We start from the raw sequence: 25,453 nt of genomic DNA, 5'->3' as shown, positions 1-25,453 counted from the left end.
CCCTGACAGATACATATTGTATATTCTGCAGATTATTCCACCACTGACCTCTCTAGAGATCTGCAGAACATTGCACCCTCCCATCCCCCCGACAGATACATATTGTATTGTATCGCTGACCTTAGGGCTTTCATTTGATTTTCTGTTTTTATATTTTAGGAAGTTGAAGTTGTACAGATGTTACAACTGATAAAAACCACTAAATAATTTCCCTGGTGCTGACTTCCTGGTGACACTGTGAAAATGAGAGTGAAATTTACTTTTCACCTTCAGAGCTACATTCACTTTATAGATATCTGGAGATCATAGAATATAGTTCGGTGTTTCCTCTGTGATTGTGCCGGAGTTATAAATCAAATCTGATCAATTGATGAAATCTGCTAGGTCGTCTTTTATTCCAGCAGCCTTGTAATGAGTCCGTTCCATGAGGGAAATAAAATATTAATTTTACACGTGAAAGATTTGTTTCATCCATAATAATATTGTGTGTTCATGTATTCAATTATATGGATACTGTGCTGGTATATATAGAGGATAGACTTTCATGGGAGAACCTGGGTGATCCAGCAAACCTGGAATGAATCTGGTCCAGGATTGAAAACATTTACCAAATATTAGCAAATGATTTTAAGAAGTCCAGCACAGGTTTGCTGAATCACTCAGGTCCTCCCACGATAGTCTATAATAAATCAGGCTCAATATGTGTCCTTGCTGATCCTCATCACTGCAGATCTGCTAGACTGAGTTTGTCTGATTAGACTCATTGAAGTCTCTTATAATGTAAAGCATACCAATCAGAGATCATGTGGTCTGTGCCAAGGTTGTAAGTAATGATAGATACCGGTAGCTGATTTTTATTTGTGGAAGAGCTAAACAGCCAATGAACTAAGATTTTCAGAAGGTTGTCAGCAAAAAAAAAAAAAAACAATCCGCCCTGTCTGCAATATGCAGGAAAACCCTTAAACAGCCAATGAGCTAGCATTTCCTGCAGGTAGTCGGCAATGTGTTCCTGTAAGACTAGTTAGTTTAACAAAAATCGGCCCTGTCTGCTATATGCACCTTCAAGCCAAAATTCCCCTCGCAGTACTTCTTTGCAGCCACAAGATGTCCTCAGTCTTCTGGGTTTGATGACCCTGGGTGTAATCCGGAGGGGCTGAGGACATATTGTGAATGCAGGGCGTCATGGCCCCGCCCCTAAAATAGATATCAGCACTGCGCCTTCCATTCATCATGGATTACCCTTCACTGTTTGGGGAAGTGGAGGTGGTGTGTCACATGACCTAAAAATGATATTAAAAAATAAAGCATATCATACTGCTGGGGGGACCTCCAGGGAGGGGAATGGTTACCCGGGGCCCGAGCTTTGGGTCCCATGACGCCTCTCGTCTCCTCTTCTGTTGTTTACAGAGTCTGTTGTAAGAGTCACAATGGAATTGGGGAATTTCAGTCATTTCACTGCAGACAGTATTTGGGTACTTTACAAATGACAAGGTAGCATGATTAGGGAATTTCATATCACAGGGCCTCCATCATACACCCTCACATCTTCTGCCAGCGATATACCCGCAGCAAAATCAGACAGAAATACAAAATCACATAATTTGTATACGGACGCTTGCAACAGAATAGCGATGTGACTCACCGGAGTGAAGAAATTCGCCCACACGGACTAACGAAATTGTGAAACAAAAGCAGATTGTATGAGTGCGGCCCAGCTGGGATCAAACCTTCCAGGATCTTAAAGTGAAAATATCACAAAACTATGCGTATAGCGTTCCAGGAAAGCAGAGAATAAAGTGAACCTGTCACCGTACAGTGAGATCAACATCTGAAACGATGAATATAAATCAAAGCATTGACATAGAAGACAATTTTAGGGACAGCGATGGCCTCCTCCTATATTCTTTTCTAAATAAAGAGACCCTGTTACCGCAAAACTATGTTACTTTTTCTGACTTTGGACTTTGTACAGCGCTGCGTAATATGATGGCGCTATATAAATACTGTGTAATACTATAATAATAATAATAATATGATGTCACATCAACCTACCAGTGAATCTATCATATCTTTGCTGTATTAGAGGCTGGAGAAGACTATTGTGGGAGAACCTGGAGGATCCAGTAAACCTGAAAATGGAGGCCCTGTGATATGAAATTTCCTAATCATGCTACCTTGTTATTTGTAAAGTACCCAAATACTGTGTGCAGTGTAATTACCGAAAATCCCCAATTCCATCGTGACTCTTGCAAGAGACTCTGTAAACAACTGAAGAGGAGATGAGAGGCATCAGGGGACCCAAAGCTCGGCCCCCGGCTAACCATTCCCCTCCCTGGAGGTCCCCCCAGCAGTATGGTATGCTTTCATTTTAAATATCATTGTTAGGTCATGTGACACACCTCCTCCTCTTCCTCTTCTACAAACAGTGAATGGTAATCCATGATGAATAGAAGGCGCAGTGCTGACATTTTTTTTAGGGGTGGAGCCATGACGCCCTGCATTCACAATATGTCCTCAGTCCCTCTTGATAACACCCAGGGTCATTAAACACAGATCACTGGGGACATCTTGTGGCTGAAAAGAAGTACTGCAAGGGGATTTTTTTGGCTTGAAGGTGCATATTGCAGACAGGGCTGATTTTAGTTAAACTAACAGAGTTTTTGTGCAAAAAGTCAAGTGTGTATTTTGTAGTTAATACATACAACAGTGCTAAAAAGTAATTTTTTTCCACCATATATCCAATTGCCTGTTACTGTCAAAGGGTTTGGATATTTTTCCTAGACATAACACAATATATTGTTGAAAACAAAAAGAGGACCTGTAGTGGTCACACAAATCCCGACGGGTTTCGCCAATTATAGACTTCCTCAGGGGTATGTGGTTGCAGAGATTGTATGATTTCTATGTTGTACAGATACAAAATATATAGCATCAAAATTTGCAATATCATACAGTAATGTTTAAATTCTATTGCATTATTTGTAAAGATATTTCCTTATCAGTTCCATTGTTCCTAGTTATACCTGAATGGCGTTATGGTGATCAGAAGAGAGGGAGGAATTCTGTAGTCCTGCTATACATCCAGTGCAGTGATGGAATGCTGTCACTCCAGGATAGAAAATCTATTATTGGTGGGATCAGTTCATGAAAACAGAAAACTAATGCAGCCTTCACATACAAGGAATGGCAGCCTGCAATACTGGATCTCTTATACACTTCAGAAATAGATGGGGGGCTCTAGCTGCCTTGGTGGGGGCCCATGATATTTCTTGTGCCCCGGTGCATGGATGCATATTGCAGTATAGCAGCCTGTTGACATTAAATGGGTCGTCAATGAACCTGAGACCACTCGACACATGTGCATGTTTTTTATAAATAAAGCGCATATATTGCAGCAAGGAAGTCTTTTACTTTGATTAATTTCCTAATGAGCCTCAATGCAGCAAAAGCACACTTGCATTGAAACGTGTCAGCATGAAGACGATTTCTTTTGTATATCTATTTCTGAGTCTATTATAACACAGAAGCAATACTTTTTGGCCCTTTTGCATTTATTTTGTAATGAACTATTTATTATATTCGGTATAAGTAAAAGTTATGTTTCTGCCTTCCTCACCTTTCTGTTTATTTTATAGATGCCAGAGCTGGCAGTATTCATCCTGTAAGGATAAATTTGGGGGATTTGATCACAATTAACTTAAAGCTTTTATTTATAAGGTGTATATCTGTGAAATGCAGAATCCACGTCAATGCACGTGCCGCATTTTGCTCGATTTGCACCTTGTAGTGAATGATAATTCAGAAATTTCACCAGCAAACATAAAATCACCCGAATCCCTGTCCTGTTCCCCATTGGAGGTTGTTGGCTGACACGCCGCCATTTTCTCACTGAGAATCTTCAGGTTTTGCGATTCTCTGACTTTTGTTGTGTTTTAGTGTTGCAATCTGCGCTGCGGTTGAGTTACACACACAGCAAAAAATCGAAACCCTCAGAATCTTGCTGCAGTCTGAGAGGGGCGAGTGCCTAGACCATGGGCCTCACCACGGGCACCACACAGGAACTGACATTTGCGTCTGCTTTCAGCTTCTTCCCTTTTTCTCAGAGCCATCGAGTCCAGAACTCAGCTTCAGGCAATCTTGGCTAACATGCGACTGAGCAGCTGCAAATCTCACCGAATGTTGCTAGCCAATGAGTGAGCAGGAACCAATAATGCCGCATGGAGAAACTATTGGCTATGGGCGGATAACAAAGTCCTCCAGCTGCTAAAAATGCACTGAAGAATGAATACTGAGTGTTTAGTATTACAGGCAGGGAAAGAGTTAAAGCTGAATTATAGGCTTAATAACCTAAATTAAATATATTCTTCTTTATTAATAAATATATATAAATAAAGAATAAATATGATATAAATCCATTTTGTGCAAACCCAGACATTACCTTATAAGAATAGTAGTGACATTATCATTCTCTGTACATAAACTGTGCTAAGATCAGTGATATGGGAGGAGCCTATCAAGCCCCACCTATTACAGGCTGCCTGTAGCAAACTACTGGAGGGGGCGGAGACAAGACCAGTTATTATGTACAACGACAGAGATCACCCTGACTGGTCTATAACTCTTGCAGAATCAAAGTGCAGGAGTTTAATTTATTTTGGATTACTGCTCAGATTTCAAGATTCAATTATGGAAACATATATATATATATATATATACAATATTTTTATAAACAGCTTAATATGTATTAAAATAGATTTATGATATATGTTTACAAAAAATGTATTTCTTTTTTTTTAGTTTTACCATATGGCTTAGCCAGCCAACAATAAATCAACACACCTAGGTCAGCCCCCAGCATGTGATTGGACGGTGAAGGAGCAGCCGGATACTGATAAAGTCATCCTATTTTAGTTAGGCACCTATGAATACGTTACACCTGATTGGCTCAGAGTACTGCCCTCTTCTTTCACAATCCCAAGGTGATATAATGCAAGATCAGGTAATTGCAAATTGGCCGACCCCCCACCTTCATGCAGGGTAATACATTAAATGGGCCCTTCCTGTCTGGATCCCCAATGGTGATCACACATTTACAGAATTTATACACACGGCTTACATTTATGTGTGGCTTTCTATAAAGTTGTCTAAATTAACCTAAAATGTCATTTACTGTATGGATTTGGGTTGATGTAAATACCATTAGACTTTAAGAACTTGTAGGAATAAAAGGTTGTCCAATGTGCAAAGAATAAGAAAGACGATAGCAAAAAAAAATCCTTGGTGGATTATATGTAGTATGCAGATCTTTGTGCACATGTGCGGAAGTGTGCTTGCATGATTCTATGCATTGCTTCCTGGATTATGGATTTGCTGCATTGTTCATTTTGATTATCAATAAATTAGTTACGCGTTTCACTGCTTATTTATGTTTTTTATTCTAATCCATTTTCTTTGGCACGTCTTGTAAGAACAGAGAGAATTGAAATATAAATCAGTATATGATCAGAGATCGCAGCCCGCAATACATGGGCACCGTAATGAGAATCCTGGCTCACTTCACTATTTATTGTACAGCGCTGCGTATATGTTGGCGCTATATAAATACCATTTATGAATATTGATGATAATTTCCTCATTGGTTGTATTTTCACAGACTGAGATTTGGATCCCAGCTAACACAACCAAGGCTGGAGATGTCCAATGATTCACAGTTTTTTTCACAAGTCATTTAAAATTAAAAAAAAACAACTGACACTCAGCCCAGCGGTAAAACACCATTTCCTGACTGTTTTTAAGTGGAAAAGATACTTCCTCTGTAATTCAGAGACAAAAACAGCCGTGACCCCGAGAAACACTTGTGTGAGCGTTGCACAATTCTGCAAGATAAAGTGCAGAGCCAACAGCACTTCTACACTGTGCCCCTCCCCCGTGAGGTGCGGGGAAACCTGGGAATTTCTTGGGAATGTTTCTATCGTTTATTCCTTCTCTAAATAATATTTCACACAAAGATGAGGAAAGTTTGATAAATATATATGGTCACATTAGTATTTTGAGAAGCACACAGATCAGCAATGTCGGTGCTATACATTTTGCGCTAACGCATTTAAACCCACGGGGGTCTATTTAAGGATTTGATGCATTATTATTATGACACAGTATTTCTAGCGCCAACATATTACACAGCGCTGTACAAAGTCCATAGTCGTGTCACTAGCTTTCCCTCATAGGAGCTCACAATCTAATGTACAGCGCTGCGTAATATGTTGGCGCTATATAAATCCTGTTTATTAATAATAATAATAATAATGTCCCTATCATAGTTTTATGTCATTATCACATTCTAAGGTCAATTTGGGGGAAGCCAATAAATCTAACTTCATGTTTTTGGAATGTAAGAGGAAACTGGAATACCCGTAGGAAACCCACACAGACATGGGGAGAACCTCCAAACTCCATGCAGATAGAGTCCTGGCCAAGATTCAAATCTGGGACCCAGCGCTGAAAAGGCCGGCGTGCTAACCACTGAGCCACCATATTTTGGTATATGTTGTCAGGTCATCTATAGCTGGAATAGGCAAGAACTAGATCATGACCCCAATATTGGTAAATTATGACCCCCCCCCCATACTGCCCAATGCATTGACATGCAGGGAGCACGCAAAAGAAAGGACGAGGCATGTGCTTCACAACCTTTATAACATGGGGGACCCCTAAAATAACTTTCAGGTCTCAGGGAACCCCTTCTATAATTATTATATCCACAGATCATAGTATATTAGTGTGGTGGTCAGTGGGAATAATTCCTTACATTGCTGGCCAGTGGGAAGAATGTCACCCTTACAGATAGCATTGGGGTCACTTATACTGACCTGAGGGGTGCAAACTGCTGAATGAGATGTTATGTGAGCCGCCTGGACAAACTGCACAGCAAGGGGAGGGAAGGTAAAGGTGGGGGCAATACTCAGAGTATGGGATACATTGTTATGTTTGCCTGATATTTGATATATTAATATGTTTGTAATATAATATAGCATCATTTCCTGACACCCATCAACTGAGAGCATCATATAGCCCGGGGCTCATCAACACTGTGCAAGGTACAGATACCGAGAATTACAGGACAAGAGAAGTAGTACTGTGCAGAGTCCATACATACAGAATAGGAACAGATATTGAGAATTACACCGGGGTACAGGACAAGAGAAGTAGTACTGATCCTCTTATGATTTCGGCATCGGCCTGACACTGATTTAATTTCTGTGTCACTGTTGCGTTTCGCTCACCCCGCAGCCCCCATACCACAGATTAGGCAAGCAATGGTTGGAAAGCAGTAGTCAGAGGTGAGAGGCGGCTGTTTTGTAACAGACAATATTCACACACAATATTCACACGCTGAGCCTGGGGGTTACAGAGCCCGGAGGAAGCAGATGTTTGCTAAGTTCTTTATTTCAGTATTTTTAGCCCCCCCCTCCCCCTCCCCCTATTTGTGATGTGGCTAAACGAAATGTCAGATTATTGAGTAAAATCTGTACAGATGGACGGACAATCTCCCAAATGGGCCCTCTGAGTGCAACTGCAAGGGGCCAACTGTACAAATCAGAGGAGAAAGCTGGGAGAACATTGGGGGGGGGAGGGGGTTATTGCCACCCAATTATGTTCCCTATGTTCCAGGCACAGACATTGATCATGAGCAGGGCCCCCGTGGGCATTCTTGCCCCATCCCTATTTTTTTGCCCCTCACCCTCTAAGTCCCAGTGACCAGTATGACATTTACTAAAGGTGAAGGGGAATTCAAAATTTGAGAAAAAGAGTGAAAATCCTTTAATGAGGCCAATTATTTAGGGCCAATTTCTGCTGAATCTGACTGGATGAGGCACCTTGCTGCGATACTAACCTTAGATCATGAGCTGTATTACTGAACACAGAGCCGCATTTACCTGAGACTGTTATATCTGACTGAAGTTCATCTTTAAATGGAACAAAAATTGATGACTTGAAGTGATTGTGAATGCCAAACCCAGCCAGCAAAGTGGTATTTTTAGAAGGAGGCCATATATAAGATTTCTGGGCACTAATGGGGAAGAGAAGAAGATGCTGCACAGAAACATTGCAATAAAAAGAAATGTGTGAGTAAGATGCAGGAATGCTTTGAGATGCCTTGGATCATGCAGCTTGGTCAGTTAGTTCTCATCTGGAGCAATTCGGCAAGATGCAGAATAATGCTGTGCAGAAAAGACAGAAATGTTTGTTTTGTATTGGAGCAGATTTATTATCTTACTGAAACATTTCCTATTTCTCTCTCTAGCGGCTGCAGCACAGCATGCCATGGCTGATGAACTTTATTGCACAGCAGCCAGGGAAGCTCCCACCAATCAGGAATTGTGCACCAAATGCATTGTGTGCAATGGTCGTCTTGTTTCCAGGAAGCGGCCCCAAATTTTCGCCACGGTCCCAGATTGTACAACGCTATTTTTGTTTTTCTGACAATTGTTAACATAAAAAGCCACACAGATGGATAACTTTTTGTATGTTTATTCCACAATGATTGCCCTCCCCCTCCCCCATGGGGCATTTACAGGTCTCCAAGGGCTAACTGTTGAGGATAACAGGCAACGCACCTGCAGGGTACCAAATCCATTATCAGCATTGTCTGTGTTTTATCTGACGCAATATCCATCCTCCCCCAACAAGACAATTTTTTGGCTCCATTGGGTATTTTACATAAAGATCTTCACCTCTTCTCTTCACAGCAACTATACAAAGTATCACCAACCATCTATAAAAATATAAATTTATTTAACTGTACAGATTAAAAAACGGGCAGAGGGCAGGGCTCAGACGGTGATCTGCGGGGTGTCCCTGTAGAACGCCCTCTGGTGGGTGGTGCAGGGATCTGGGTGATGACGTTGGACGGAGTCCATGTGAGAGTCCGGGGCCAGGTGCAAGCCGGCCAGGTTGTAGTTTTTGGTAGAGGATTCAAGCAGCTGCCTCAAGCCGAGCTGCTCAACCTGCGGAGACAAAGGGAGGTAATGGGATCAGATCAGGGTGACACAGGGTAATAAATCATTGCAAAAATGTTTTGGATCTAAATACTATTTAGGAGATTACCCTTCATCTGCCCATTCGGCCCCCCTTTTATTAAATCTGCCCTCCAGTCTCCCCTTCAATAAATATGCCCTCCAGCTCCCCCTTCATTATATCTGCCCCCCAGCCTCCCCATTAATAAATCTACCCTCAAGCCTCCCCTTCATTATACCTGCCCTCCAGCCTCCCCTTTTCCTAAATCTGCCCTCCAGCCTCCACTTCAATAAATCTGCCCTCCAGTCTCCCTTTCATTAAATCTTCCCTCCAGTCTCCCCTTCATTATATCTTCCCTCCAGCTTCCTCTTCTTTAAATCTGCCCCCTGAACTCCTCTTTATTAAATCTGCCCTCCAGCCTCCCCTTTATTAAATCTGCCCTCCAGCCTCCCCTTCATTAAATCTGCCCTCCAGCCTCCCCTTCAATAAATCTGCCCCCTGAACTCCTCTTCATTAAATCTGCCCTCCAGCCTCCCCTTTATTAAATCTGCCTTCCAGCCTCCCCTTTATTAAATCTGCCCTCCAGCCCGCCCTTCAATAAATCTGTCCTCCAGATTTCCCTTCAGTCTTGCACAGTTTTACTGGCTCCTCTCTCGGACTGACTTTAGTTACTCTCATTTCACTTTGAGCTTTTACCAATGTACATTAGAAACTGCAGCAAGTCAGCTAGGACCCGCCTCATTTCTTGCTCAGAGGACGTCTCTCACATCTAGCCCCTCCTTCTCCAGCCTGACTGTCTCTGGCCCCACCCCTTTCATTCATTGGACTTTAGTTCTGTCAATCATGGAGGTCAGATTGCTGCTTGAGTTATATCCAGCATGGTTTGTCTGCATTACCTGCACAATGATGAGCTTGGAATGCACCGGCGTGGCGTCAGGAAACTCCTCCCCAAAGCACAGCGTCACTTTGCTGTCTGGAAGTCTCAGCTGATTGGAGTAGCAATGTTGGAAGTCTGAAGAGACAAGAAGAGAGGTCAGCAAAGTAAGTGGAGAGGAGGTGACCCTCCCTGACCCCATGTCCCCAAAATCACCACCAGACACCAATCAACTTCCTGGATATATTGTGTAAGGTTCACCAGGGGTGTCCCATCATGCCATCATGGGAATATATTTCTATATTAGATTGATTTACTAGACTGTAAGCTCTTCAGGGCAGGGTCCTATCCTCCTTCCTTCCTATTCACATAGACACATATCATGTAAGTGCCTAAAGGTTCCTAACATCTGAACAGCACTGAAGGGAGCGGGAAGCAGCATTTTCTCCGAATACTTTAGTAATAAGTACTTCTCTTTGGGCTGTCCCCTCATACAGAGAATCATGCATGGTGATAGGGCAGCCGGTGGGCTACAATGGAGGTTTAATGGCCCTGCAGTGTTGGCGTCATTGCAGCATTCCGCGTGGATGGATCATATTTGTGGTTCATGGAAATGTCTGCTACCTCTACCAAACCAAAATGATTTTTAAGAAAGGTTTCTATCCTTTTTATTTTTTGATTCTCAAAACACTCCAAATAATACAGAGTAAAACATGATCTAAAATTGTGGAGAAAGGTTTGGAAGCTCCTGGCAGCGTTGGGGCCAAAAACCAACCGGAGGCCTTGCATGAAATACCAGGACATACACTCATGGTATCAGTTTGTTTGACCTCCTAGTAAACTATAAAACCCACCAAAAAAACACAAAACTACTGAAACTGGGCTAAGCCACTTCATACCGGAAATACTAAGACAGAAGGTGGTAAACTGCCAGGACCTGATTGGACCTGGAGGGACATGTTTGGACTTGGTGGAACTTGGTTTGACCTTGTAAGACATGGTTGGACCTGCTGAGATGTAGCTGTACCTCCTGGGACCTGGTTGAACATGGTTTGACTTTGTTGGACTTGGTTTACCACATAGGACCTGGTTGGGCCTGGTGGGATTTGGCTGGAACTGGTAGGACCTTGTTGGACCCAGTGGGACGCGACAGGACCTGGTACCACCTGGTGGCACCTAGTTGGACCCTAATTAACCTGGTTGGACCTGGATAGACCTTTTTGGACTTGGTTGCCCCCATAGGACCTGGGGGGATCTGGTTGGACCTGGTGGGACTTGGCCTAAACTGGTGGGACCTAGTGGGACGTGGTTGTTGAACCTGATGGGACCTTGGTGGGACCTGGTGGGACATGGCTGGGACCTGGTTGGACCTAGTGGGACTGGGCTGTAACCTGGTGGGACCCCTGGCATGACCCCTGGTATGACCTAATGGCACCTGGTTATACCTAACTTCACCTAGTTGGACCTGGACAGACCTGTTTAGACTTGGTTGACCTGATAGGAGCTGAGGGGATCTGGTTTGAACTTATGGGACCTAGTGGGACTTTGTAGGTTCCAGTAGGACCTTGTTGGACCTGATGGGACTTGGTGGGACCTGATGGACCTTGGTGGGACCTGGTTGGACCTGGTGGGACCTGATGAACCTTGGTGGGACCTGGTTGGACCTGATGGACCTTGATGGGACCTGGTTGGACCTGATGGACCTTGATGGGGCCTGGTTGGACCTTATGGGACCTGGTGGGACCTGATGGATCTTGGTGGGACCTGGTTGGACTTGGCTGGACCTGTGCTCAGGAGACAACAGATGCAAATACATGTATAATCTGCAATTTGTATGCAGAGCATAAAGTTCCTGTTAGCAGGCGTACAATTCTGCTGAAGTAAACAACAATAAAAAAGGCAAAGTATTTCCTGAGAGCTATAAATACAGCGAGCTGCTGCTCCTCATTGTTTCATCACAGCTTATACACAGGCAAATGTATCAACAGAGAGAGGAATAGATCTGTCACCCAGTCCTAAAAACCTGACAACCTCACCTCTCTCTCAAACTTCTTACCCCTGGGGAACACCAGAAATATTTCAGATCTCAGGGAACCCCAACTAAAACCAATCTTTTGGAAGTCAATGGGAGCAAAAGCGTTCTAAATCACAGCTAAGGCTACAAGTACAACTTTCTAGACCCTCTAGCTGGTTTCTTGGATCACCCAGGTTCTCCCATGATAGTCTATCCTTTCCAGCCTAGGAATGCTTTGATAAATCTGGCCCCGTGTTGCAGTCGTCTTTATCGTACAGTCGTGTTTCATGGCTCACCTCTGATGTACTGATTGCTGTCGAAGATTTTGGTGATCTCATCCCTCTCCAGTTTGTTGGGCCGATCCTTGTACGGCATGCAGTTACCGGCCCAGAACACCCGGCCCTGGCACAGCCTCTTGATGAAGATTCCCTGCCGGTTGCTGAGTAGGAGGACCCCCCTCTCCAGATGTCCAAACAGCTTCTTGGTGATCTGGCGCTGGCGTTCGCTCATGATGTATTCAGCCGGTGGGAATTGGATGTTTTCGAAACTTTCCAGCGGGTAATACTTTTCGCTGGTGGTGGGTGGGCGCAGGGAGAGGCGGCACCCTTCAGCGCAGGTCGTCGTCACTTGGCTGACGGCTTTCCCTCCGTAGTAGAACTGGATGATCATTTGTGAAAACCCTGCAGAGGATACATATAAAGATATTACTTCCTGTCTCTGTGACAACCGTACAAGAAATGAGCAGAGCAGTTGTCACCAGAACAGAAAAGCACCAAATGCTATTTAAATGTTCAAATCATTATCATTCTAGTATGGGGAGGGGGGGGGCACCTAATTTACTCAATTTTTTCATTTTATGGAACAGCAGTAAATTTCCCCTCCAAATTTTTCATTCTCACAATTTTCCTATCAGCAAATCTAAAAAAAAACAATACGAGAAAAAATAAACCGCACTAAATTTCCCCTACAAAATAATAAATGAAAGGGATGTTCCCCCTTTGGACGGATTGTACGCCCCTCTCTGTGCATTGCCCCAAAAATGTTTATGTAAATGTGTGCGGCAGGAAATTTCCCCCATCGGCTTGATTACTAGGCAGGAAATTTCCACAGCCGTGCTCCAGTGATCAGTGACCACCGAGCCAGGGGAGGTCTATGGTGTCACAGGCACAGGTGCTTCCTCTGATTGGGGGTTTCGTCTGAACAAACCCGAGGGGAATAACAGACCCCACTGACTTACAATGAGCAGCGGAGGATGGAATCATCAACTCTACCCCAGGGTATGAGATCTGGGGGTACTCATATTCCCCAACAGGATTCCAGACTTGGGGGGGCACTTATTTTGTATTTGCCATAATACACTTGTCTGCACAATGCACTTTCCCAAATCTCCATTATTTTTGTCTGTGACCCCACTGTGACCCCAAACTTCAACAGGTGACCCACTAATTCCTAATTTCATTGTATTGCTAGTATTTGAAATGATCAATCATCCATATGGAGAATCTTGTACACTCATATATTGTCCAATCAGGTTTGAATATGCGGTCACATTATCCATGGCAGTTACCATATCTTACCGTGAGGGGCGGGGTCATTCGGATAAACGTTATAATTTTCCACTATGTGCATCCCTAAAGGAGACAAAAAGATCGATATTTCAAATCTGTCCTGTAAAGTGCAATGCATGTGATTGGCTCTCCATGCCTGGGGGTCAGAGAAAACTGACCATGTGATGGAAAAAGCAAAAAGGGGAAGTGGGCCGAGTTCTGAACACAAAAAAAGAGAAGGAAAGTGAAGCTATTGCTCATAGAAACCAAATAGACTCAGGGCCATTTATTGGGCCCCGTTGGCCAGGGCACCCGAGAACAGACAACAGAATGGCAAAAGTACAGGGATCTGGAATGCTGTGCATTTGGGGCCCCACGTTATTACTGCCCAGGGCCCTCACCTTCTCTGGGTCTCCAACTAACAGAATGGCAGGGATGCAGGAAGCTGGAATTCTGTGCATTTGTGGCCCCCACTTCATTATTGCTCAAGGCCCCCACCTTCCCCGGGGCCCCAACTAACAGAATGACAGGGGGTGCAGGGAGCTGGAATGTTGTGCATTGGGGGTCCCAACTTCATTAAGGCTCAGGGCCCCCACCTTCTCTGGGGGCCCAAGTCACAGAATGGCAGGGATGCAGGAAGGATTTGTGGCCCCCACTTCATTATTGCTCAAGGCCCCCACCTTCCCCGGGGCCCCAACTAACAGAATAGCAGGGGTGCAGGGCGCTGGAATACTGTGCATTTGGGGTCCTCACTTTATTACTGCCCAGGGCCCCACCTTCTCTGGGGGCCCAAGTCACAGAATGGCAGGGATGCAGGAAGCTGGAATGCTGTGCATTTGTGGCCCCCACTTCATTTTCGCACAGGGCCGCCACCTTCCCCAGGGCCCCAACTAACAGAATGACAGGGGGTGCAGGGAGCTGGAATGTTGTGCATTAGGGGCCCCCACTTCAAATTTGCCTAAACTGTCCCTGATCAGGGCTCTGCTATAAGATGCAAAGAGGACCTGTCCCTCTCTTCAGACATAATTCTATTTGCCCGCCTATAATTCTCCGTTTGGGCATTTTGGATAAATTCAGCTAGAACGGAGAAGGGCAGGAACAGAGTCTGGGGCAAAGAAGACAAAAATCTACAGATTGCAGTCAGGAAGAGTTAATTAGACATTGTGGTGCTGCCATGGCAGTGGCGGTGTGTGATGAAGGTGCCATTACCTGCATTGTGAGGGTACATCCACCAGTCATGTGATGCCGGCTTATGGCACGTGTCCTTGGCCGGGGACGGACTGCGCTTGATGTTTGCCAAAAAGTCTTCTGTAGATGTCTGAAATATAAAGGAGCAAATCAGAAAACAGCAAAGGGAATCTCTAACAGAAGCCAATTCCTGACTGTCAGGCTCATCCTGCGGCTTCACAGAGACGGAACCAACAACTAGTAAATGGCGGCTATGGAACTGAAAACATGACAGGTTCACTTTAATTAGAACTTAGTGATAGTAACATGAGAGAGATTCCGAGATTCCGAGATTCGGCTTCAGATGCTGAATCCCAGGCTGGGAGGTCACAAAAGTGACAATAACTTATTTAATTCCTACCTCCATTTCTGAGGGGCTGCAATCCATCTCTGTGAGTTCGCTCAGGTTACTCCCCGCAATTTTACCTGGAAACAAAATAAAATTGATGACAATGAAGCTATGTGAAGTTATGTGTATACATATTCCAGGCATGGGCGGAGTCCTGGGGAGCTGGGCCAGCGCACAGCGGGTGTACAGACCCGGGGACTCAATGAAAGGATGGTGGGAGCCCCTCACACAAAGAGTAAAAGATGTAAAAAATTAGAATGCAGGATATTAATTCCAAAAAGGGGAGTGGCTTTATCTAAAGAGGGTGGAGCATAGAAATACAGGGTGGAGTTTAAAAGGTAGGCGCACCTGTATGTAAATTAGTCATGTGACACCAATTTCCAAAACCTTTGCCCGCGTGCCCTTTGGTTCCGTCTGACCTTTCCATGCTACAATCCCATACTACAATCTCCTTTAGATCTGCTATCACACAGTCACATGACTCGTCACATGACTCCGCCACCACCACTCACATTTCTGCTCTTCCTCCGGGACGATCCGGTACACCTTGTATGGCTCTGAAATGTCCAGCTGGGATCTCTCCGTCACCTCCTCAAAGTCGGGGCTTTTGTTGAGAGCGCAGCGAAGGCGTGTCTTCCATGTCGCCGGCTCCGCCCTATCGCCCTCTTTAAATTTTCCTTTAAATATCGCCCAGGCCTAAAGAAAAAGGACGAGTTTTGTAAAGATAAAACCAGAAGAAACTTTTTTACTGAATTTCCAACACAAAAAGAAAAGCATTTGGGGTCTCTGCATGGCTGTAGCAGCCTTGTGAAAGCCTGAACAAAGATGGCGCTGTGTTAATGGGGAAGGGAGGAATAATCTGGAGATCATGTGATGTCTTTCAGCACAGAATTCTCTTGGACAATAAGTAGCTCACAAATCTCTCGGATCAATCATTCCTGAGCTGTTGATTTTCCACTGCTGACTACTCAGCACCAGCTGTGTCCACATTGTCTCAATCTCTCTTACAATGCTGATATCTCGGTGAATGTGCACATTCTTATTTAATAATCAGTTTACATGTTTTTTAACAAAGGTTTCTATGGCACCGCGCTATGTACAATGCGTGCTCAGCAATGTACACCGCCACTACCCTGAGCACGGACGGCGAGATTTGAATATTAAGTTTTATTTGCTCTGCTATAGGGAAGTAAGTAAACTTCTTCCTCATTAACCCCCTGATTGCAGAACGCTAGGCATTCCATCACAAACCAAAATCCCTGCCTAGGCCTTCAACAGCAACAGGGCCTGATTTAGGAGGGGGCAATTTGGGCAAAATCCCAGGGCCCCCAGCCTCTCCAGGGCCCCAGGTAACAGAATGGTAGGTATGGAGGCAGCCCCCACTATACTAAACCAGGGGTGGGCCTAGTGTGGTGCAAAGTGTGCCACTGAACAAGGGCCCGGGACCCTTCTAAGTCAAAAGGGGCCCCAAGTTGGTTCTGCACAGGGGCCCAATGTTGGTATAAATCATCCAGGAGTAGCTGTGATCAATGTATTTCCCGTAGACTGTGAAGAGCTGTGGGAGGGGCTATAGCATTGCCCTACCCCAAAATGCGTAACTGCCCTGGGGTAACAATCAAATCCTAGCATTAGGAGGAAGCCTTTCAATCATCTACTGTTGTTAGCTTGTAATACTGAGAGACATTTAGATTCTTTCCAGTGATTTTAGACCCTGATAAGGAGATTTCATTAGAACCCGTAAAACGCGTCAGCTTGTTATTTCATGGCATTTTATAATGAAAAGATGAGATAAGATTTCTCCAGGATAAAGCTCATCTGGTCCTAGGGGTTCCTCCAATTACCTCCCCACCATGCCGAGATGCCCTGCCTCCTGGGGGCATTGGTGGAGTCCTGGTGAAGGGGCTATTACTGCTGCCATCCTACTTCACAGGGAATGTAGGCGGAGTTTTGTCAGAAGGACTCCTCCCTCTGACAGCAGCAGTGGGAGGAGCTTACCGAAACCTTTACATCAGGGCTGAACATGAACTTCCACCACCACGCAAAATCAAATTGACTGAAACCCTTTTAAGGGACTGCACAGTGTGAGAAGCTCCAGGTGGAAGCCAATTTACTGCAAACCAATTTACAGAGCAGCCCAGGAGGCATAACGTGCCAGCTTCCATCGGTGGCTTTTCCCCCAGGCATTTTCCCATTTGCCCCCCCATAATTCAGTCACCCCTGATACCTATTTTAATTTCCAATGCCAGCTGCTGGAAAATTGATTTGAACCCTCAGGTCTCCATTACCCCACCAGCGGGTATTTACTTTAAATATAGAGGCATCCACTTCCTGATTGTAGTCCTGCTTCCCCGCATGTTTCCAGGGGATACGGAAGAGACTTTTGATGTCGTTTTCCCAGATAAGTCCGGGGTAGTGACCGCTGTCGATCTGTTCGATGAGCCACTGCCGCAGCCTACGGCCACCACTACGATCACACATCTGATGGGAGAGAAAGAAAAATGAGGTCAGAAAATATTACATGGGATTTTCCTCTAAAAAAAACACTTTAATGTGGAGGCTGCTTGTTATGGAGTGGGGGTGGGTTAGAGCCTCTGTCATTTTTTTATGGTGCCGGCCCAGGATGGTATTTCTGGTGTGTTTAGTGCAGCCTGGAATAGATTTTGTATTGAGCCGACACGTGTCAGGGAACAGGGCCTCATTTCATCAGGGCTATGTAAGCATGTTGGGGGACAGGGCTCCCCTTTATATGGGAATAGATGAGAGCCAATGAATGACATGAGTATGTTGCCTGTGCCTCCCTTCCTCAAGGCCCAGAATAGAAGCCATGAATGTGTTGCAGGACGGGGCCTCCCTTCCTCAGGGCTTAGAATAATGGAAATGGACAGTTACACATTACAATGCTATGCACTACGACAAGCACACTGCCATTCAAAATGAACAGTCCCAGGGCACAGCATTGCACGTAAAACTGAACCAGGCATTGCAGGGGCCCCCAACACTCCTGTTGGACTGTTGCACAATGCAATGACAAGATGAAATCTATTCTTCCTATAGGCCAAATTCACCCCAACCTGCAGCATCAATGTGAGCTGGATGAAAATGAAACATGCGGTACCAAATGCAGTAACAAGCTAACAACACCTCGAGGAAAATAAAACAAATGCCTTTGGCTTCTGCAGGGCAATTCATGAATAGCACGCACTAAATGCAAAGCAGAAGGTGCAAATACAGCCAATAAATAGCACTGCAGTGCACCAATTTCATCATAGTCCATGGGCAGCATGGTGGCTCAGTGGTTAGCACTCTAACCTTTGCAGCGCTGGGTCCCAGGTTCGATTCTCAGCTAGGACACTATCTGCATGGAGTTTGCGTGGGTTTCCTCTGGGTACTCTGGTTTCCCCCCAAAAACATGCAGTGAGGTTAATTAGCTTCCCCCAAAATTGACCTTAGACTACAATAATGACATATGACTATGGCAGGGACATTAGATTGTGACCTTGAGGGACAGCTAGTCACATGACTATGGACTTTGTACAGCACTGCGTAATATGTCAACGCTATAATAATACTGGATAATAATTACAATTGCATGGCCTTTGGTATCGTACTGGTGTGAATGAGCCCTCTATTCTTCCCCATAATGACATGCAACATTATAATCACAATAACATTCACTGTATCTTTCATTCTGTTTTTTTCTGAACCCTGATGAAGGAGGAGGAAAGGACTGGAAGCCCTGAAGTGTGTTGGCTCTCATTGAATGTGACTTTAAAAGAAAATGATTTCAGGCCATTAAAAAACATTTCTGCCACTTTCCTTCCCACCCATTTTATGAGCCAGTTCAATGTGTGTGATACTTCCGGTACGCCTTAGATTGTAAGCTCTTTGGGACAGGGTCCTCTCCTCCTGCTGTGTCACTGTCTGTGTCTAGCAGTGATTTGCAACCCTATTTATTGTACAGCACTACCTTATATGTTTGCGCTATATAGATACTATTTTCCTTGGAGAGCCTTCGGATTCCTGTATGCAGTCACATTTCTCCTGCACCTATAGCATATCGCTGGCTGTGTCAGGGACGCAGAGATTTGCCTTCACTTCCTGTCCATGTGTATCAGTCTTGGAGAGGTATCACCTGGACAGGAAGTGACAAGGAATCATCATGTCGGGGACACCGGCAGTTATCTACCTTGGTGTTCCCCAATTCATTCACAACTTCTGAACCTGACAGATTCATCCATGAACAGAATGCTTTCACAATGATTTAATTTTACAAGGAATGTGAGATCAAAGCCCACTGGGCCACTCAGCTATAATAAAAAGTGAAAATGTAACATTGTTTCTGTATAATATTCATCAGGTGTGAGGGAATCATTGGTGAATCCTAGCTGAACAGAGAGCGATAATGGAATGTTTGATGTAATAATCCTGAACAATCACTTGGGGAAATCGAAAATTTTCTGCAGAATTTTAGCTGATTTCCTTTGTAGGTGGATCATAGTGAAAATGACCTTTAAAGTGAAAGTCTGGAATACGTTTTCTTTTTCACTTAGTTTAGCTATCAGGAGTGGAAAATAACCTGTTTGGGCAAATTCTTCAAATTTCCAGGATCAATAAAAAAAATGGGCTTCCTGCAGACGGTTCAAAAAGGTGGCACCCAGGGTGAATGTAATATGAATACCTCTCGCTGTCAGACAAGATTGTATTATGCGTATCCAAGTGATCTCTGTAACAAGGGAATGTCTAATCTGACAAATAATTAGCATACAGAGTGGTGACCAGGTTTTTCACCCCCTGCAGTCAAGCAACACCGCATTGGTCATAACTCCACCCCCAGCCAGTGATTGGATGGAAATCAAACCTTCTCCCTATGAGCCTGATTTATTAAAGCTTTCCAAGGCTGGAGAGAATACACTTTGATCAGTGAAGCTGAGTATTACAGCAAACCTGGAATGGATTTCTTAAAAGTTGTTTGCTTTTTTTAACAAATGTCTTCAATCCTGGGTCAGATCTATTCCAGGTTTGCTGGATCTCCCAGCTTTACTGATGAAAGTGTATTCCCTCCAGCCTTGGAGAGCTTTAATAAATCAGGCCCTATGACCTCAACATGGACAATATCAGCACATGAGACCTGATTGGCTGCCGGTGCTGCTCCTCTGCCCCCTAGTCTGAGCTTAAAATATCCAGATACCAGGTCACATTCACACACACTAGTTGCTGTTTAAAACACACTAAGGGGTCTATTTATAAAGCAGTTAGTGTGAATTTCACTGAGGTGAATGTGTTTAAAATAACCTGCAGTGAATGTTTGGTCACAAAGAGTCACATTCACATCAAGGTGAATCTTCGCCTTGAGGGTTTTCATGCAATACCTAACCTATAATTGTGTATTTTTTCCTGGAGTTCAGCTTTACTGTAAATGATATAAAAATAACGTTTCGGGTTTTTTGTAACTCTCGCTAAGAAAAAAAAAAGTTGTCACATTTCAGCGCTCCATGAGTGCGGTGACACAAAAACATCTTTGTACCTGATGTGTTACAACTTCCTGAATGTCTAAATATAGCGTCCTGTCATGGCTGAGGTACCAGCGCTGCAAGGCCTGCTTTCTGCATGCACTACCTATTGTCTGTTGTACAACACCACAGAGGATGCTGGCGCCATAATAATCATCATCACTAATATAATTCATATTGTACAATATAAACAATTTAATAATAATAAAGAATAGCTGTGACAGTATAAAAGTAATAGACATACAATAAAAGCAACCAATCAGCATCCTTCTAGCATCATCCTGGCCTCCCTAACGCATAAAAGGTAGAATCTTATTGGCTGCTACCTTCTGATTAAAATTACAATGTGACAATAAATTCACCAGACATTCACTGATGGTGAATAAGTCTTTTGATGCAATAAAACAATAGGATGATGCAGCTGCTGATCAGCTTTTTGGATAGGTAAGTGGATTGATTTTCCACTGCTGCTTATTGGCAATGGCTGCACAGGTTTAGTACAATATAAATATTTCTGCAGTATTGCATTGCTGCAATAAAAATCTTTGGACTACCCAAGACTTCCTCTGCACATTGGTGTGAAGTTCCTCTGATTATTATTGGGCTGCCGTGAAGCTTCTGCAGTAATAATAATAATAATAATAAAATAATAATAAAATATCACCAAATATAAAGTCATTTGGATATACAGAGTTACATGGGCTGTATGTAGATAGGTGCGGGGTAGCAGGATTCCCCCTATGTGCTGGGACCACACTGACCCTGTCTATTGCAAAGGACCCCTAGGATCCACCAACTGACATTGTACTGCGCTACAGACATGTGTGTGATATACAGGGCACACTGTGGGGTTTAAGGACACCATGATACAATATAATATAATCTCATATACCTTTGGTGTGATAAGTGTTATGCTGTAATGTTATACAATGTAACACAACTTAATATCATTCGATACATTGACATAATGTAGGGCAGAGTCATGTGACTGGATTTTTAAAATAATGCAATATATCACAAGGTAAAATAAAATAATATATTATGACATATTGTGATATGATATAATACAATGCAATGTAGCATATTGTGATAGCCTGTGATATATTATGATATAAAGCAGAGCAATGTCATGGAGGATTTGTGGTATCATGCAATGCAGCGTCAATGTAAAGCAGTGAATCTGACATTCCCTTAAACATTACCTGGTGGACAATCTTCCAGGTCCATGTGTTTCAATGCCAGGGAATGTTTCAGTGAATGTCAGATTCACTGCTTTATACATAAACCGGTGTTATCCTATAATATGATGCATATAGTGCAATGTTAAGGTAAATACCTAGATACACAACGATGGGAAATATTAAAATCATTTACACAGGAATCTTATCTGCTATATTCCCCTATAATGTGTATTTGTCTCTGTGTCCTTTTATAGTAATCATTATATATATTGTGTGTATTAGCCTGCTGTGTATGGGTTGCTTTGTACAAAATATCCATAATTCTTATTATTATTATAATCAGTAATAATATTATTGATGCAATAAAGTTGATTTACTGAAGGAATTTAGGCTGTTCACCAATCACAGTGAATTATCAAATTGCAAATGAGTGAACAGCATAAACTTCAGTAAATCGCTCCATTGCAACATTATGAGATTTGAGATTCATTGAGATCTCACCCTGCACTGCAATATAATGTGATATATTAATATAGAATACATTACATCTATTTATGTATAGATCTCTCTATACTGTCACCCTGCACTGTAATATAATGTGATATAATAATATAGAATAATATATATAATATAATATAGAATAAATTACATCTATTTATGTATAGATCTCTCTATACTGTCACCATGCACTGTCATAAAATGTGATATAATAATTTAGAATACATGACATTTAGGAATAAATTCAACTCTGTGCACTTGTAACATAACCAGATATGATATTATAGAATAAATTACATCTATTAATGTATAGATCTCTCTATACTGTCACCATGCACTGTAATAAAATGTGATATAATAATATGGAATACATGACATCTAGGGATAAATTCAACTCTGTGTGTAACATAACCATATATAATGTTATAGAATAAATTATGTCTATTGATATATAGATCTCTCTATACTGTCACCCTGCACTATAATATAGTGTAATATAATATTATAGAATACATGACATCTAGGGATGATTTGGTCTCTGTGTACTTTCCCCCTGCACTGTAACATAACCATATATATTATTATAGAATAAATTATGTCTATTGATCTATAGCTCTCTATATACTGTCACCCTCCAATGTAATATAATATGATATAATAATATGGAATAAACTACATCTAATAATGTATAGATCTCAGTGTACTGTCACCCTGCACTGTAATATAATAATATAATGCAATAACTTGTAACATAATCATATATAATATTATAGAATAAATGACATCTATTGATGTATAGATCAATATGCTGTCACCTTGCACTGTAAAATATTGTAACAATACAATGCAATACAGTGTTATATAATCATATATAGTATAAAATATATCACATATAGTAATGTATAGTTGGCTGCATATAATGAACTTGCAGTATAATATAATTGATATATTAATATAGAATAAATGACATATATTGATGGATATATTTCTTTACTGTCACCCTGCAGTATAATATGATGTGATATAATATTAGAATATTGTTCATCTAGTGATGTATAGATCTCTATGTGTTCTGTACATGTAATATCATTTTATATAATATCTGTATATATAAATAGATTTATTTTATATAATAAATGAATACAGCCCCTCTGTGCTGGGTGCATAATGTCCTTTTCTCATATAATAATATTTAGTCATATAATAAAATATGATGGGACACCTTATCATATTATACCCCCAGCAGTCTCTCACCTCTCCGATGTCTCCTCTTTGCACTCTGTTACTTTGCTGTCACTTTACAAAGTAATAAACTTCATGTCCCGCCTCCTGCCTGACTGACAGCCCCTCCAGCCAATCAGCTCCGTGGGAGGGGCGGGGCCAAGTTTCAGCAGATTCTAATAAGTGAAGGCTTTTCCGAGAAACAGTGCAGAGATGGGGGAGAGAACTGTCCACCCACCTGCCTGGGATAGGAAGCCCAGAAAACCCCACTGACACCATCAAACCAGCACTAACTGGCAATAGAAAGCAACACACAGCCCAGCACTGTGTGTGACACCAGAAAGCTTAGCACTGTACCATAATGTGCTGCACATAACATCATCCCTGCACTGTGCAACTCCAGGGAGCAATGGAAAGCCCAGCACTGCAATCTAATAAACTGAATGAAGACTATGGAGGCATTGCCTGGCACCAGAGAGCAATAGAAAGCCCAGCACTGTGCCTTATCAAAGAGGAATAAAGAGATAATCATAGTGTCTAGCAACAGAAAGCCCAGCACTGCACCCTAATAAACTGATTAAAAAGTATGGAGGCATTGCCTGGCGCCAGAGAGCAATATAAAGCCCAGCACTGTGCCTTATCAAAGAGGAACAGAGAAGCCATCATACTGTCTAGCAACAGAAAGCCCAGCACTGCACCTTAATAAACTGAACATACGACTATGGAGGCATTGCCTGGCATCAGAGAGCTATAAAAAGCCCAGCACTGTGCCTTATCAAAGAGGTATAGAGAAGCCATCATACTGTCCAGCAACAGAAATCCCAGCACTGCACCCTAATCAACTGAACATAAGACTATGGAGGCATTGCCTGGGATCAGTGATCAATAGAAAGCCCAGCACTGTGCCTTATCAAAGAGGAATAGAGAGGCCATCATACTGTCTAGCAACAGAAAGCCCAGCACTGCACCCTAATAAACTGAACATAAGACCATGGAGGCATTGCCTGGCACCAGAGAGCAATATAAAGCCCAGCACTGTGCCTTATCAAAGAGGAATGAAGAGACCATCATAGTGTCTAGAAACAGAAAGCCCAGCACGGCATCTTAATACACTGAACATAAGACTATGAAGGTATTGCCTTGCACCAGAAAGCAGAAACCCTAGCACTGTGAATTCTCCAATATAAATAGAGAAAGAGACAATCATTGTAACTGGCATTAGAGAGCAACAGAAGCCCAGCATGGTATCCAGCACTGTATCCTAATACACTGTTCAGGTGGTAGCACTTTCTGGATCCAGAGGCCAATAGAAAGCCTAGCACTCTGCTTTATCATAGGAATTGACAGACTATCATAGTGCCTGGCACCAGAGGGCAGCATAGAGCCCAACATAGAATCCAGCACTAGAAATCCCAGCACTACATCCAGGTTTATTATTGTGTGATTCACACACATAATACATATGCTTCAATTTAGGGGGCACGTTTATCTCTTAAATGAATAATAAATAAGAGTTAGGTTTTATGCTTACACTCCAAAATATATAAATATGTGTGCATAGAGTATATGTTTTAACACTGCACCCCTAATAATATACCCCCCCCCCCAACACACACACCTGTTCCATGCACAGTATATAGACATCACCTGTAGAGAAAGGAAGCAGCTGCAATCATTTTGGGTCAGTTTAAGCTTTAGATATCCTCAATATCTAAATAAATCACTCTTGGTAATTCCTCCAGTAACATCTGGCATAATTCAATAAAACAGTTTACAAAAACCAACAAACACATATTTTTTGGAGAAATGTGGCCCGCTTTCTGTAAATCATAAAAATCATTACTAAGCTGGAAAATGCAATTTTTTTGCAGCTGTGGGAGGCAAAGGAAGAATTCTCAGGTGATGTCATTGTATTTTATTTTTTTACATTTGAGTTTTTTTTCCCACGGTATCTTTTAACCAGATTTCACTTTAATTTGTCAGCACAAACTTCTGTTTGAGAAGCCAGCAAAGC

The 25,453-nt window shown here is 42.7% G+C and overlaps 1 protein-coding gene across 1 annotated transcript; it reads right to left on the bottom strand.

The window, feature by feature from the left end:
* Window positions 1–8,516: 8,516 nt before the first annotated feature.
* Window positions 8,517–23,563, bottom strand: IRF8 (interferon regulatory factor 8). The gene is made up of 9 exons (XM_072421766.1): window positions 23,473–23,563; window positions 17,334–17,507; window positions 15,542–15,725; window positions 15,042–15,106; window positions 14,663–14,771; window positions 13,484–13,537; window positions 12,203–12,586; window positions 9,915–10,030; window positions 8,517–9,008 (listed from the first exon to the last, which is right to left on the bottom strand). The coding sequence occupies exons 2-9, from the start codon at window positions 17,505–17,507 to the stop codon at window positions 8,835–8,837; spliced, it is 1,260 nt and encodes a 419-aa protein (XP_072277867.1). The 5' UTR covers window positions 23,473–23,563; the 3' UTR covers window positions 8,517–8,834.
* Window positions 23,564–25,453: the final 1,890 nt, after the last annotated feature.

Source organism: Pyxicephalus adspersus, chromosome 9, assembly GCF_032062135.1.
Source record: "Pyxicephalus adspersus chromosome 9, UCB_Pads_2.0, whole genome shotgun sequence".
NCBI classification, from domain to species: Eukaryota; Metazoa; Chordata; class Amphibia; order Anura; family Pyxicephalidae; genus Pyxicephalus; species Pyxicephalus adspersus.
The sequence above is the reverse complement of the archived record's forward strand: the minus strand, read 5'-3'. Positions and strand labels throughout refer to the sequence as shown.